This window comes from Macroventuria anomochaeta, assembly GCF_010093625.1.
Source record: "Macroventuria anomochaeta strain CBS 525.71 unplaced genomic scaffold BU25scaffold_1, whole genome shotgun sequence".
Lineage (NCBI taxonomy): Eukaryota > Fungi > Ascomycota > Dothideomycetes > Pleosporales > Didymellaceae > Macroventuria > Macroventuria anomochaeta.
Genome location: NW_022985362.1, coordinates 331,853 through 345,749, shown reverse-complemented (window position 1 = coordinate 345,749; position 13,897 = coordinate 331,853). Strand labels below are relative to the sequence as shown.

General features: G+C 50.8%; 5 protein-coding genes across 5 annotated transcripts; 3 read left to right on the top strand and 2 right to left on the bottom strand.

The window, feature by feature from the left end:
- Nucleotides 1-190: 190 nt before the first annotated feature.
- On the bottom strand, nucleotides 191-3,043 carry BU25DRAFT_355480 (amino acid transporter). The gene is made up of 9 exons (XM_033699579.1): nucleotides 2,256-3,043; nucleotides 1,964-2,203; nucleotides 1,810-1,905; nucleotides 1,680-1,755; nucleotides 1,338-1,618; nucleotides 1,111-1,285; nucleotides 915-1,051; nucleotides 612-864; nucleotides 191-558 (listed from the first exon to the last, which is right to left on the bottom strand). Exons 1-9 carry the CDS (start codon nucleotides 2,557-2,559, stop codon nucleotides 351-353), a joined length of 1,770 nt encoding a protein of 589 aa, XP_033567463.1. The 5' UTR covers nucleotides 2,560-3,043; the 3' UTR covers nucleotides 191-350.
- Nucleotides 2,651-3,061, top strand: BU25DRAFT_2945 (uncharacterized protein). The gene has a single exon (XM_033699452.1). It carries the CDS (start codon nucleotides 2,742-2,744, stop codon nucleotides 2,991-2,993), a length of 252 nt encoding a protein of 83 aa, XP_033567462.1. The 5' UTR covers nucleotides 2,651-2,741; the 3' UTR covers nucleotides 2,994-3,061.
- Nucleotides 3,062-3,264: 203 nt separating this feature from the next.
- BU25DRAFT_405194 (Clavaminate synthase-like protein) lies at nucleotides 3,265-5,150 on the top strand. Its single transcript, XM_033699719.1, has 4 exons — nucleotides 3,265-3,726; nucleotides 3,780-4,263; nucleotides 4,313-4,618; nucleotides 4,677-5,150. Exons 1-4 carry the CDS (start codon nucleotides 3,393-3,395, stop codon nucleotides 4,846-4,848), a joined length of 1,296 nt encoding a protein of 431 aa, XP_033567461.1. The 5' UTR covers nucleotides 3,265-3,392; the 3' UTR covers nucleotides 4,849-5,150.
- Nucleotides 5,151-6,699: 1,549 nt separating this feature from the next.
- On the top strand, nucleotides 6,700-9,984 carry BU25DRAFT_444066 (kinesin light chain 1; the record flags this gene model as incomplete). The annotated part of the gene is made up of 3 exons (XM_033700018.1): nucleotides 6,700-7,603; nucleotides 7,667-8,346; nucleotides 8,383-9,984. The coding sequence occupies exons 1-3, from the start codon at nucleotides 6,826-6,828 to the stop codon at nucleotides 9,982-9,984; spliced, it is 3,060 nt and encodes a 1,019-aa protein (XP_033567460.1). The 5' UTR covers nucleotides 6,700-6,825.
- Nucleotides 9,985-11,864: 1,880 nt separating this feature from the next.
- On the bottom strand, nucleotides 11,865-13,864 carry BU25DRAFT_405191 (4-hydroxyphenylpyruvate dioxygenase). Its single transcript, XM_033699718.1, has one exon. It carries the CDS (start codon nucleotides 13,444-13,446, stop codon nucleotides 12,229-12,231), a length of 1,218 nt encoding a protein of 405 aa, XP_033567459.1. The 5' UTR covers nucleotides 13,447-13,864; the 3' UTR covers nucleotides 11,865-12,228.
- Nucleotides 13,865-13,897: the final 33 nt, after the last annotated feature.

Below are 13,897 nucleotides of genomic sequence, written 5' to 3'. Positions count from 1 at the left end.
ACTGAAGAGACATGAACAGTTAGTAAGGTAACTAATTTAGTTGCTGCTAAGGAACGTAGCAGTTGTAGTGATGGCGTAACACCTGCAAAGAGGGTGCGCAGAGAAAGACACTGCGGGTATTATAGCGAAATTAGGCATAATTCTTGCACCTGCAAAGTTAAAATAAAGGACTTAGATGATAATAGTGCTTCCAAATAAGATTTTACTATCCTGTAAACTACTTAATTTTGTTGTAGCGTTGCGCAAAGTTGTTGCGTAGGCGTAGTGCTGTGTTGGGTAGGCGACTTGCTTATAAAACACGTTATCCCTAGTTACGGAAATCTATTAACAGCTTGTAGAGCTAAGTGTTATCAAGCCCTAGAACGGATCTGAGTAAGGTTACCAGCTTCGCCGTGGTTTTTCTTCCAGTCCTCAAGCTGGTCTAGAGGAACTTTGACTAGTCGGTGCGTGGTTGCGCCGTTATCGTCAACCGGCACAATCTCAGTCTTGATTGTATATTTGCGCCACTTTGGAATAACGTGCATCCACATAAGATAGTAGATTCCGCATACGACAATGCTGTGGCGTAAAGTTAGCGTTTTCCTTCACAATCACCTGCTCCCGAAACTTACATTCCAATGCCAACAACACAATACGTTGCGTACCAGAAGCTGACTGTTCCAGATGTTGCACCGCCCGCAGGTGGAAACCAAGGCATAACGAGGATGTATACCTGGATGAGGATAAACAGTATAATGAGGACGTGCCACGCTCTGAAATCTGTCCTGTCGCGGCCGACGCGCTTGAATCGGCGGCGCACAAGATACAGCCCAACAGCAAGAGCAAGATGAAACATCCCTTCCGGATATGTTTTCAAGCTGACGACTATCAATTGTTAGAATGAAGATGCTCGGGAGTAGAGAAGTCAACCATACCGAATTGGAAAGCATCTCCAGCTGGCGGGGCAACGATAGTGATCATGGTCACAGCCCATTTTAGTAGATAAGGGCCGAGAGGCGTACCGAATGGCTTCGTGGAGACCCAGAACGAAGTGAATGGGAGGACACCCTGGCTGTCGGACCACGCGCGTCAGTTTCTTTTTTCTATGTATGTTTGACGCGTAACACTTACCGACCAACCTCACGTATCATTCGTGATTGTCCGATGAGAACCGCCAGCAGATTTCCAAAGGCGCTGAGAAGCACGAGAACATTCAGCACAGTCTCAGCAGCGCCTTTGCCAAAGACCTTGGTAAAGAACACCGCAGCAGCAACTTCGTTGGACTTGATGAAAACGCCCTTAGGGACTACACGAAAATATCAGTTCGGTTTAGTCGCTTTTGGTAGAACAGCACTCACCAGCAGCGAAGTATGCAATGTTACAGAAGATGTAGAGTGTTGCAACCAAGACAATGGATATAATGCCGTTCTTCTTGATCGTCTTGATGGGGTTCTGGATCTCATTGGTGACGTTGAACGCGTTCTGGTAGCCGGAGTACGAGAAAACGATATTGACCAGGGCACTAGCGAGGCTGTTGCCGTTAGTCGAGCTACCTTCGAAAGAGTTGCGGAAATTCTGGCCAGGGTCCTCGACAGATGAGACCTGACCGCCGAGAACAACAAAGCCGACAATGCTGATGCTACGTGTGTGTTAGAATGCATCGTTCACAAAGAGCGTCCCCGCGAGAGAAGAAAGCTTACAAAATGAGCGTCACAATCTTAAACACACCAAGGACATTGACTGCCCAGAGAGAGTATCGGTTGTGAGCGATAACGCCTGTTTACATCGGTCAGCTCAAGTGATGCAAATCATGAATTGCGGAGGTCATACAAATAACAGCCAAGGTATATGCAGCAATGGCGACGCCTTTGAGTTCCCAATCACTGGGCGCCTTACCGGCGATTTGCCAGATGTATCTCGATAAGACTGTTTAGAATTGGTCAGTGATATTTGTTGACGGATTTTGAGATTTTGAGACACTTACCGATGGCGTTGCTGCTACTAAAGGACAGGAAAACGGATTGAACAGCGAAGGCGATGGGCATCAAGTACTTTGGTCGCGGATACGCCTGCTCTAGATAGGCCACCTCGGAGCCACTGCGATTGGGGAAATAGCTTGCAAACTCCAAGTAGGTCGAAAATCCAGCAATTGCCATGATGAAACCGATGGTCCAGTATATCAGGGCCAGTCCGATAGAGCCCGTTCCACGAAGAATGGTTGCGGCTGTAATGAGCATCAGCGACGAAGTTTTCGTATCTAACAGACCTCAACTCACGCGTTGAGAAGATACCAGTTCCAATCATCTGGTTCACGTTCAAAAAAATCACCGTCATCCAGCCAACATGATAGCCCAGTGGAGACTTCGACTCTACGGGCGCGCCGACGGCTTCTTGGTAGGAAGGTCCTGAGCCGTTCCCCGCCTGTACGTACGTGTATGCCAAATTGCCATCGCGGACCACGGCAGGCTCATCGTCGCGCGAATTGCTGGGGGATATGACCTCCTCAATGTCGTTTTTACTCGACATGGTGATCGCGGGCTGGATTGGTGAAGCAGTCCAGGCGTTGAGGACAGTATGCATAGGATATGCGATTGGAATACCGTTATATAAACCTTACGATGGGCATAGTCAGTTTTCAAGGAGAACGCGTACTATTCAATCGAGGCCAACGCCATCTCTAGCACGACATACAGTGGCAAGTTGACGTTTGCTCGGTCGCTATATCATGCCAATTGCTCGGCAAGAGCCGCATCCTATGTCTCATGTTGAGGAGCCTACTTCTGCGCGGCAAAGTCTGGGCTACTTCCGGCCTGTTTGTGGGGTCACGTACCCCAAGAACGCTTCTGGCCTGCCTATGTCTCTGGGAAAGAGACAATGAGCCGACACATGAGATACTGCGGCCTGTCCCCGTGGTCCCATACTATATCGATGAGCATTTCAAGATCTGTAGTCGTCCGGGCCCGCTCCTATTGTCCATTATAGTGAAAGATACACAAACGAAAAGCATGGTATGAAAATCCGTCGCAAACCTAAAAATGCAATATTCGAGACATGACAATGGTGGGCTTGGTGGGGCAAGTTCTTTGAAATTCGAAATTTGTACTGCAGGTTGCGTGATTGCTGCTTTGATTACGACAACCGGAGACAGTTGCCTCATCCGTGCGCAACGCAGCTTCCGCTGGCCGCACTGATGCCATGCCCCGCACGATCGAAGCAGAAAACATCTGTTTGTGACCAATCGCGCGCCATAAGCGTTCTCAACCTAATCGGAACTATGTCGGCTGCAGCGAGGATCGAATCATCACGAGCTTTAGAAAGACCTACTCTGTTCCACTATGGGCCCTGGAGTCTCTCGGTGCGCCGAAAGTCGGAGCAGCACACCTCCAAAAGCCATCTCCACTTGCCAATAATGCATGCCTCTAACAATATCATCCTCAGAGCACTCGAGCTGCTACTACAACACGCCTTACAAGATGACCGCCGTCTGTGTCCAGCCGCCTAACCCTGTCGGGCCACTAGGGCAGCCTGACATTGCGTATGCGCCCGATTATACCAAGTATCTCGCTCGGGGCGAGAGACGTATGAAGGACGAATCCCTACAGAAGACGCTTCCTGCGGGTTTCCCACAAAAACTTAACTCTGAGCTCGTCTGGGAAGGAAAAGACATTGGAAAGCAATTTGATTGGGACTACCACCTGACCAAGGAAGATCTGCTGGAGATCGACAATGCTCTCAAGCATTTCAAAGGTAACTTGTCCCTTGATGCCAAGCTTTCAAATCGCTGAACGTCTTCGATACAGCGTCGGGTTTGCATTTGGGCCTTATCGATCAACAGACATTCCCCCTGGCTAAGCTTCACAAAACCATGCGCGCTATTTCGCGCGAGGTGCACCATGGTCACGGGTTCAAGGTCGTCCGAGGAATCCCGGTGGACGACTACTCGCGAGAGGATAACGTGATCATTTATGCAGGACTTTCGTCCCACGTGGCAAGCATTCGTGGTCGCCAGGACTCAACGTGGCTCGGTAAACCCGCAGACGTTGTCATGGCTCATGTAAAGGACTTGTCTAACATGGGCTCAAGTAACGTTGGCTCTCCCGCTTACACAGCGGAAAAGCAAGTCTTCCACACAGATACCGGCGACGTCATTGCCCTCTTTGCACTATGCGAAGCTGAATCAGGGGGCGAGAGCTTCCTGTCGAGTAGCTGGCACGTTTACAATGAACTTGCCGCTTCGCGGCCGGATCTCATTCGCACACTCTCCGAGCCATGGGAATTTGACGAGTAAGATCCGAACACGGCTAACAGGAACAATTGACCGACATCATTGCAGATTTGGCAGAAACGGCAAGACTTCCACGTCGCGTCCGCTGCTCTATTACCAGGCCGCTAAGGCCGAAAGTCCCGAGCGGATGATTATCCAGTATGCTCGTCGGTACTTCACAGGTTACTGGGGTCTTCCTCGAACAAACAGCATTGGACCGATCACGGAAGCTCAAGCGGAAGCATTGGACGCGCTCCACTTCCTTGCTGAGAAGCATGCCGTGTCCGTGGATTTCCACAAGGGTGATATCCAATTCGCGAACAACTTGAGCATTTTCCACGCCCGAGGTTCCTTCAAGAACTTGGGAGAAAAGCAGTTAGTGCAAACGAGTCTCCTTTTGTATCATGAATTCACTAACGTTTCTGGTGCATAGACGACATCTAATCCGTCTATGGCTACGAGATGAAGAGAATGCTTGGGAGACACCAGCCCAGCTCCAACCTCTCTGGGACCGCGTCTACAAGGATTTGAAGGCCGAGAACAGCGTCTTCCCACTAGACGCAACAATGCGTGAGACAGACAACGTAGGGTCATCTACTACGTGATAAGTACTAGCTATAGCAAGACATGTTTATCTCTTAGATATGTAACGTGTTTTACAAGCGAGTCGCGCACCTCAACAAGTTATGCATGTCTACAGGCTTATATCTTGTTGCGGTATCGCCCGACAGACTACCCTAGTCTCGTGTGTGACAGGTCACTGGCTTGAGCTCAGGTATATATTCGTCATCTCCCAGCTAGATAGCAATTCAGTGCAGTCTTCCATCGACCCGATGGTCCTACGTTATTGTTTACCGTAGCTATCAGTATACCGCAGCGGCCCACGCCGCAACATATCTTAACAACAGAGTAGAACATACTATATATATATATATATATATATATATATATATATATTGCTACCATAGATTAAGCAGTATCTAGAGTATTTTTTGCATGTACGTGAGTTGTGCCCAGGCTCCCTGCACCTTTTGCAGCACGCAAGAGCCTGTCGGCTAAGGCCTGATCGCTGTCACCCTGACGCTCCTCACGAGCAATCTGCCACTCAGCATCCTTTTGAGGGAGTATATCCTCTCCAGCTCCTTTTGTTAAGACTTCTTGCTACTGAATCCGTACCTTTTTTTTGGCGCTGCTTCCGCGTTGTTGCGAGAACACACCAACTCCGGCGCAAAGTTCGACGGCGACTTAGGTGCGATCGTCGGCGTCCGCAGAGCTTTGGGAATGTTTTCGTTCGCAGGGCGCTTTAGTCGGATTGGTGCAAAAAGACAAGGCATCCTGTTAGAAGTTGAACGGTGTTCTACTTAACGCGTCAAGCTTGAGGGCTCTGTCATACAGGCTTGTATTGACATAGCGGAGTCTGGTAGATGGCGTGCGGCGTGTGATGCAGGAGGGTGGACGTGATGGGTTTCTCGAATTCGAGATTTGCGTTGGCCATGCAGGTGGCTGGAAGCTTCCTTGGCTGCAGGGTACTCCCCCAGGCAAAGACTTCAGGGTTAGAACTTGCGGTGAAGAACTGACAAGAGTGCGTGATTGTTTCTCATGTCAAAGTTGAATCAAACGTTGATGATCCAACAGTAAGAATGCCGTATTAAAGATGAAAGTGAAGAGCTTAGCCTCCGATCTGGAAAATACTGAAGACTGTAAGCGGGAGTTTGCCGCATAGGCTGAAGCACTGATGGCGATGATTTGGGACCAACCACAGAGAGCTGCACCGAGAATCACGGCGTTATAATGCCGGATGCAGGAAAGTCCGGTTTAACTGCATATGTCGAGAGGGAGCCAAACACAAACTCGTCTTTTATGAACTCTTGGGTATGCATCTTGCCTGAATATGCTGTGACATCCGTATGTGTATTCAGGTAGGCGCGACACAAATGATCTGCGTTGGTAAGAACGGTTGGCGTAACGTCCATCCAACCGTGCCGGGACGCACGATGTGACGGAACAGGTTCGCACTTCGGAGCTTTGCCATCTCCCAATTGAAAAGATCCTCAACTTATGATCGGCGTATTGATGTTCTACAGCCAATTCCCCTCCAGGGCACCAGCCTCCGGCCAGGGTTACCGCGACGTTGATAATGCTGTCGGTCGTCTCGTCAACGCCGTGAACCGACCCTTTGCTGATACCCTTTGTCTACGTGCGAGTAAAGGGATCTGTCAGGAACCCGGAGGATTATATGCAAAGCCTAATCACGAAAGATAATAGCAATCTGCTTCAATAGCGGCTTTGAGCTGAAAAGATGGTAGTCCGGGAGTTTTGCCGGTTAAAACAGAAAGTCGCAAAAAGTGTTCCGGAGAACCCCACATGTGGAGCTGTGGGCCGGGCACCGCCGACTGCACAGCCCCGAGCGTCCAACAGCTCGCAGCCTGCTCGGCCCGTTCCATGTCGATGCATGACACTTGCGCTGGACGAGAGACATTACTTCTGCTCGGTGCTTCTTGACTTTACTGTCATACGCTTGTATTGCAATCGATCGAACCAGGACAACGCTCATCGCTTGGGGAGAACATGTGGGGGCCACGATGCGTCTTTTGAAGCGGCTGCTGGGAGACGGCGGCTTTGAGCTAGTATCTTTCAACGATGACGACCCCTCTCCGTACGCTATCCTATCGCATACCTGGACAGAAGGTCAGGAAGTTACGTACAATGAGCTGGTGACCGGTGCAGGCAAAGACAAGGCTGGCTACGCCAAAATCCGCTTCTGCAGCGAACGAGCTGCAGCGGACGGCCTCGAGTACTTTTGGGTCGATACCTGCTGCATCGACAAGTCTACTAGTGATGAGCTCAGTACAGCGATCAATTCTATGTTCCGCTGGTACCAGCGCGCATCTAAGTGCTACGTATACCTGTCGGACGTTCCGGTGCCGGACGAGATCAACGACGCTGAAGCCTTCCCGATAGTGTGGCAAGAAGCCTTTCGACGGAGCCGTTGGTTCACGCGAGGTTGGACGTTGCAAGAGCTCCTGGCGCCGGCTAGCGTCGAGTTCTTCTGCAAGCAGGGCAAGCGGCTGGGTAGCAGGGTGTCGTTAGAGCGGGAAATCCACGAGATTACCAAGATCCCTATCACGGCTCTAAGAGGACAAAGTCTTACTGGGTTTAGTGTTGAGGACCGAATGAGCTGGGCGGCCAGGCGCACGACAACGTTAAAGGAAGACAAGGTGTATTGTCTGCTAGGAATCTTTGGTGTGTTCCTGTCGCTCATATACGGGGAAGGAGAAGCATACGCCACCCTACGGCTGAGAGAAGAGATACAGAAGCGGCAGGAGGGGCGTGGAACTGACAGCTCGCGTAACCTGTCTGGTACGCCCTTGCTCAGCAAGCTAGCACACTTCTTGCAAGTTGTACATAGCTAACGATATCTAGTTTTCTCGTCGCTACCATTCCTAAGAAACACTCTCTTTGTTGGACGGACAGACCAGCTCCGATATCTCGAACAGCACCTCCTCGTCTCCAACAGCCACCGGCGGATGACAATATACGGACTAGGAGGTTGCGGGAAGTCAGCGCTTGCCATCGAGTTTGCATATCGCGTATTGGCAAGACACGCTAGACTGGTATTCTGGGTGCCAGCTATCAGCCAGGAGAGCTTCGAGCTTGCGTTCCGCGAGATCGGAGTCCGCCTCCGTATCCCAGGGATTACTGATGACAATGCAGACATCAAGAAGTTGGTCAGAGACACGCTAAGTTCAGAGGGCGTGGACGACTGGCTGATGATTGTCGATGATGCCGACAATCATGAGGTGCTACTGGGTACCATGACTAGTGACTCAAAGGCAGCTCGACTGCGCGACTATCTCCCGCGCAGCGACAAAGGCGCAATTCTTTTCACGACTCGAAGTAGGAAGGTGGCTAGGACTTTGACGCCGAGCAGCGTCTTGGGGCTTGATGATATGAGCAAAGCTGAAGCTAGGCAGCTGTTAGAGCGGTGCATAACAAAGCAGGCATTGCTTGATGACAAGACGGCTGTTGACGAACTGCTAGAGATTCTCACATGTCTACCGCTTGCTATCGTGCAGGCAGCCGCCTTTATCAATAACAACCATGTGTCAGTGTCTGGCTATACATCAATGTTCCGATAGGCTGGTGCAGAGACTGAGCTCTTCAATGAGCGCTTTGCCGACCCCAGCAGATACGATGAACTGGACAGCACGATCGCGAAGACTTGGCACATCTCTTTCGATCAGATACGCAGGCAAGACTCGCTCGCTGCAGAATACCTTTCATTCATGGCGTGCATCGACCGCGTCAACATCCCCCAATCGCTACTGCCTCCTGGAGGCTCCTTAGTGCAGCAAGTGAAAGCGCTAGGAACACTGACAGGATACGCATTCATCACAGAGCGCCTACAAACGGCACAAGAGCCAGATGGAGACAAAGTCTTCGATATGCACCGACTGGTGCATTTGGCGTCTGTCTGGTGGCTGGACGGACATGGTGAGCGTGCAACCTGGGTGAATGCAGCGGTGGCGCGGCTCGAGGAGCTAGTGCCGCACGGCGGGCATGAAAAGAAAGAGGTGTGGACGACGTACCTATCACACGCAATCCATGTGGCTGGGATTGATAGTGTAGTGTGCAAAGCAACAAGCGCTTCGCTTCTAGATCGCGTAGGACGGTGTCAAGCAAGCCTCGGGCAATATTCGGCAGCAGAAACAATGCACCAACAAGGGTTATCAGTGAGAGAGAGGATGTTAGGGCCCGAGCATCCAGACACGCTGACGAGCATGGGCAACCTAGCCAGTGTGCTGGACAGGCAAGGCAAGTACAAGGAGGCGGAAGCGATGAATAGAGAGACGCTGGTGTTGTACAAGACGGTGCTGGGACCTAAGTATCCAGACACGCTGACGAGCATGAGCAATTTGGCGCTTGTGCTGTACAGGCAGGGCAAGTACAAGGAGGCGGAAGCGATGAACAGCGAGACGCTAGTGCTGTGTACAAAAGTGCTTGGGGCTGAGCATCCAGACACTCTGACGAGCATGCACAGCTTGGCGCTGGTGCTGGACAGCCGGGGGAAGTCCGGAGAGGCAGAAGCAATGAACAGAGAGACGCTGGTGTTGTATAAGACGGTGCTGGGACCTAAGCATCCAGAAACGCTGACTAGCATGAGCAACTTGGCGCTTGTGCTGTACAGCCAAGGCAAGTACGGGGAGGCAGAAGCGATGAACAGAGAGACGCTGGTGTTGTACCAGACGGTGCTTGGGCCTGAGCATCCCTCCACACTGACAAGTATACACAACTTGGCGCTTGTGCTGTACAGGCAGGGCAAGCAAGATGGGGCGGAAGCAATGCACAGAGAGGAGCTGGCGCTGTGCAAGAAGGTGCTGGGTCCTGAGCATCCAGATACGCTGACAAGCATGAGCAACTTGGCGGGAGTGCTGAGCGAGCAAGGCAAGTATGAGGAGGCGGAAACAGTGAATACGGAGACATTGGCATTGTACAAGAAGGTGCTAGGGCCTGAGCATCCAGACACGCTTATGAGCATGTACTGCCACGCCCGCCTTCTTGCAAATCAATATCGCTACGACTCCCGCCACTTGTATGAACAGGCATGCGCTGCGTATGGTACTGTTCTTGGAGAGGATCACCCGACTACTCGCGCTTGTCGCCAACACTATTGCCAATTACTCGCGTTGAAAGAACAGGACCGGTTCTCCCTCTGTTCAAGAGACTGGAAAGAAACGTAGGCGTGCGTACAAGCAAAAGAGCGAAGTTGATGCATATACCACACTCATCCATCTAAGAACGATTGTTTGATTGTAATAGTTCAGCGCCAACATATATTTGCGCTTTCTCGCATGTGTTGCGGAAGTACAGTGCACTAACGCAGCATGGCAGGCGCATGCTTTAATGGATGGATGATTGGTTGGTTTATTCCTACTCGGTTTCAACCGCGATGTATCCGCAGCTATGCCCGGATGCAAAGGGTTGGCGGACAGCCGACGCTTTGCCAAAAGAAATCGGCACCTTCTCACTTCACCATACCAACGATACGGCTAGCTATCCCCTCGCCTCTGCGTGGTCTAGCTTCTATCTACGACTATGTACATTTTGCCTCAAGAAGTACGTGTTTGTCTTTGTTTGTATTCCTCGAATTATTGGTCCATTGTGTATGCCGTACTCAAAGCCTGGTGTCTGTAACATTGTCTCGAGGCTCGTAAAGGCGCGCTGCCTCGTGTTCTGCGGCTGCAATACCTTAAGTCTCCCTAGCGTTCAGCTTGCGCGCGTGCTAACTTGCCCCGTGGCCCCAGGGCTTGGAATATGTTCCCTGATTTCTGATGTTCTTCAAGTATTATGATGCCTCCCACTAGGTTTTTATGCGGCTGTGTTGTGTGGTGTGACCTGCCAATCAAGGATTCTTTCGACAGTCGCGCGAACTGGGGACGTCTAGCTAGAAATCCAGGTCAAGTGGTCCTATATGTTGCGGTATCGGTTGGTCCGTACAGTGTCTGACTATACCCCTGATCAATACCCTGGACCAGTGTGTTACAGGTCAGGTATATAGTCGTCTCCTCCTAGCTAGATAGCAATCCAGCACAGTATTCCATCGATCCGATAGTCCTACATTATCGTCTACCGTAGCTATCAGTATTCTACAGCTGTCCAAACCGCTACACTATACAATGAAAACGCTTCAGAGCCTTGGTAGCGGTGGTTCTGCGACTTGACGGTCAAGATTCACATCGCAGAGATCCTTGATGCCTGGGGCATCCCGGAAAATACAATCACTCCAGCCGGTGTAGCTCTCCAAGCACAACTCGTAGCTATGATACAAGACATCCCAGTACACCCCTGGCGTGCATCAGAGATCGAAGTTTGGGAACTTGCAGGGTCAGGCGTAACGCTCAGACAACCGCTCTCTCTTTGGCTTCTCAAGCCAGCCATAACTGCTGCGAAAGAGCACGGCTTCAGATATGTCACACTATGGCATGAGCTGCAAAGCCGGTTATGGTACGAAAATGATAGTCGAGAAGGTCAAGGTTATGTGTTGCAGTAAATGCAATAAGTGAAGGTGTAACCACGCAGGACAGTAAGTCAGGGGTAACCGCGCGAAGTAGTAAAATCGGTATATATTGTTATTCTTGTTCAGTGTTCTGTCTCTCTCACCGGGCCATCAGGGTCTGTTTTCATGACGTATATGTCGTTCAGACAGAGGTAGAAAGGGCTTGTTGGAAAGGGCAAGAGCACTGCGCCAACACACGTGGCACACATGACCTCTATACTCCATGAACCGTCACATTATGTGTAACTGCATGAGCAGTGTTGGTTGGAGGCAGTGATCAACGATTGTATTGCTATCTGGGTTGTTGTTCGATGATGTTGTTACTCGAGCTCTTGGTTCAGAGATAAGCGCACTTGCCCTTAGGTAGTGCCTACTACAATAGGATATCACGTGATTTAAGCCACGTGGTTACATTATGTCTATAGACTATTTGAGAGTACTCTACTTAAGCAACGCTGACCTGATACTTAGATCCTCCCGCTTCACCTTCGAAGGCCGTGCCGACAGAGTGTACAGATAGAAGGGAAGACCTTATACAATTGAGCAAGTACCTCAAGACCATGGAACTACGACAATTGGAGCGGTGGCTGCACCACACATACCTTAGCGCCGTTCTTCTGGGAACCGATGAACCATCGCCCTGCACCCGCTCGAATGGTGGGTATTTGATTCTTTCAAGGCGGGACTTTTCCAATCGGAAGCGTGATTGGGTTTGGGAGCAAGACAAGTGCTGGGGCATGGAACCAGGGTGGCGGCGGCTTGGATCGATGAATTGACCACCTGTCACATCATCAAGAACGCAAACGATGAAGGAGTGTTGGTATAAGTAAGAAAGAAATATTGCTATGTTGGTATAGGAACATCCCAAAACGCCTTCAATGTCTAGCTAAGCCAGTTCTCAGGTCATCTCGTTGCATCATTAGTCCGCTCAGATCAAGTTACCCCGCAGCTCCTGCTCCCTCTCGATCGCCTCAAACAAGCTCTTGAAGTTGCCTGCGCCGAAGCCGCTGAAGTTGTTGCGTTGGATGATTTCAATGAACACAGTCGGCCTGTCCATCAAGTGCTTGGTGAAGAGCTGCAGCAGGTAACCGCCCTCGTCGAAATCGATCAGGATATCCAAGCTCTTCAGTGTCTCAAAATCCTCGTTGAGTGTGAGGCCTGCTTTCTTGAGGCGCATTTTCATGCTATCATAATATGTCTCCGGGACCTTGATGAACTCCACCCCTCTTTCCTTCAGGTTAGTAATGTCGTGAATGATGTTGTTCGTTCGCAGTGCGATGTGCTGAACACCTGGGCCTCCGTAGAAGTCAACGTACTCCTCGATCTGCGACTGCTTCTTGCCCTTCGCAGGCTCGTTGATGGGCATCTTGACCACCTCATTTGGCGAGGACATAACGATAGACTTCAGTGCGGAGTACTCGGTGCAAATGTCTTTGTCGTCGACACTCCAGAAGCGGTGGAAACCGAGCACCTTCTCGTAGTAGTCGCAGGCGTTCTCCATTTCATCCCAGTCTTGATTGCCGACGCAGTGGTCGATAGCTTCGAGGTTGACGGAAGGAAGGAAGCGGTTTAATGAGTCGGCAGACTTGGCTTCTGCGCGGTACCCGGGGAGGAAGACGCCATTGTATGTCGACTTCTGGATTAGAGTGTGTGTTGTGTCGCCGTAAGTGCGGATCGTGGCGAGGCGAACGGTGCCGTAGGAATCGGAGACATCGTGGGGACTGGCGATAGAAACACCACCGGCGGAGATGGCGGCGTTGTAGATAGCGTCGACGTTGTCGACTTCAAAGGCAACGTCCTTGACAGCATCGCCGTGGCGTTCTTGGTGTTCGTGGATTTCCTTAAGTTGCTTTGCCTCTGCTTCACTGAAGCGGTTGCTCTGCTCAAGGCATCGAAGAGGCGAGGTCAGGATGAAGGTTACGTTTCCGTTTCGCACAACGTGGGAGGCGATCGCTCGGGATCCGGTTTCTAGGCCGCGATATGCGACACGCTCAAAGCCCATGCGTGAGACGTAGAAGGAGGCGGCTTGCTTAGCATTGCCAACGTACCAGTGGACATGGTGGTATCCGCGGTATGAGGCAAAGTCTGAGGAAGAAGTGGCAGAAGGCACTGGGGAGCCGAGAGGCGAGATAGCTGCGGGAGCCATTTTTTCGAAGAGTGTTCAAGTCGAAATATGTGGAAGTCAAGTTGGATGCTTGATAGGATGTGAGGAAAGTGTAAATATGTGCTTGCTAATTCTAATCCGGGCGGTCCGTGGTTGCCTTTATCTACCAAGCTCTCAGAAACTCCTCACTTGCTTTCCTTCAAGAACCGACGTGATTGTAATCCATGCGAAGTTTGCTCACTCACCGTCATCAGAGTCCTTATGCCGAGAGCACGTGCGATACCTTCCTGAAACGACACTGTATGTCCGCTGATGTCCATCCGCTCTTATCCGCCCCGGTTGGAACTTGAATTCGCATCGTGGTTGTGATGCTATGAGTCCTTTGGGTGTAAATCCTGTGCAACACACTTGTGATCTCATAACGAACGTCGCTTTCATCTTCGATATGATGCGAAGTACATGGTAATGATGGAGGAGTGTCCAGCAGCTGTGA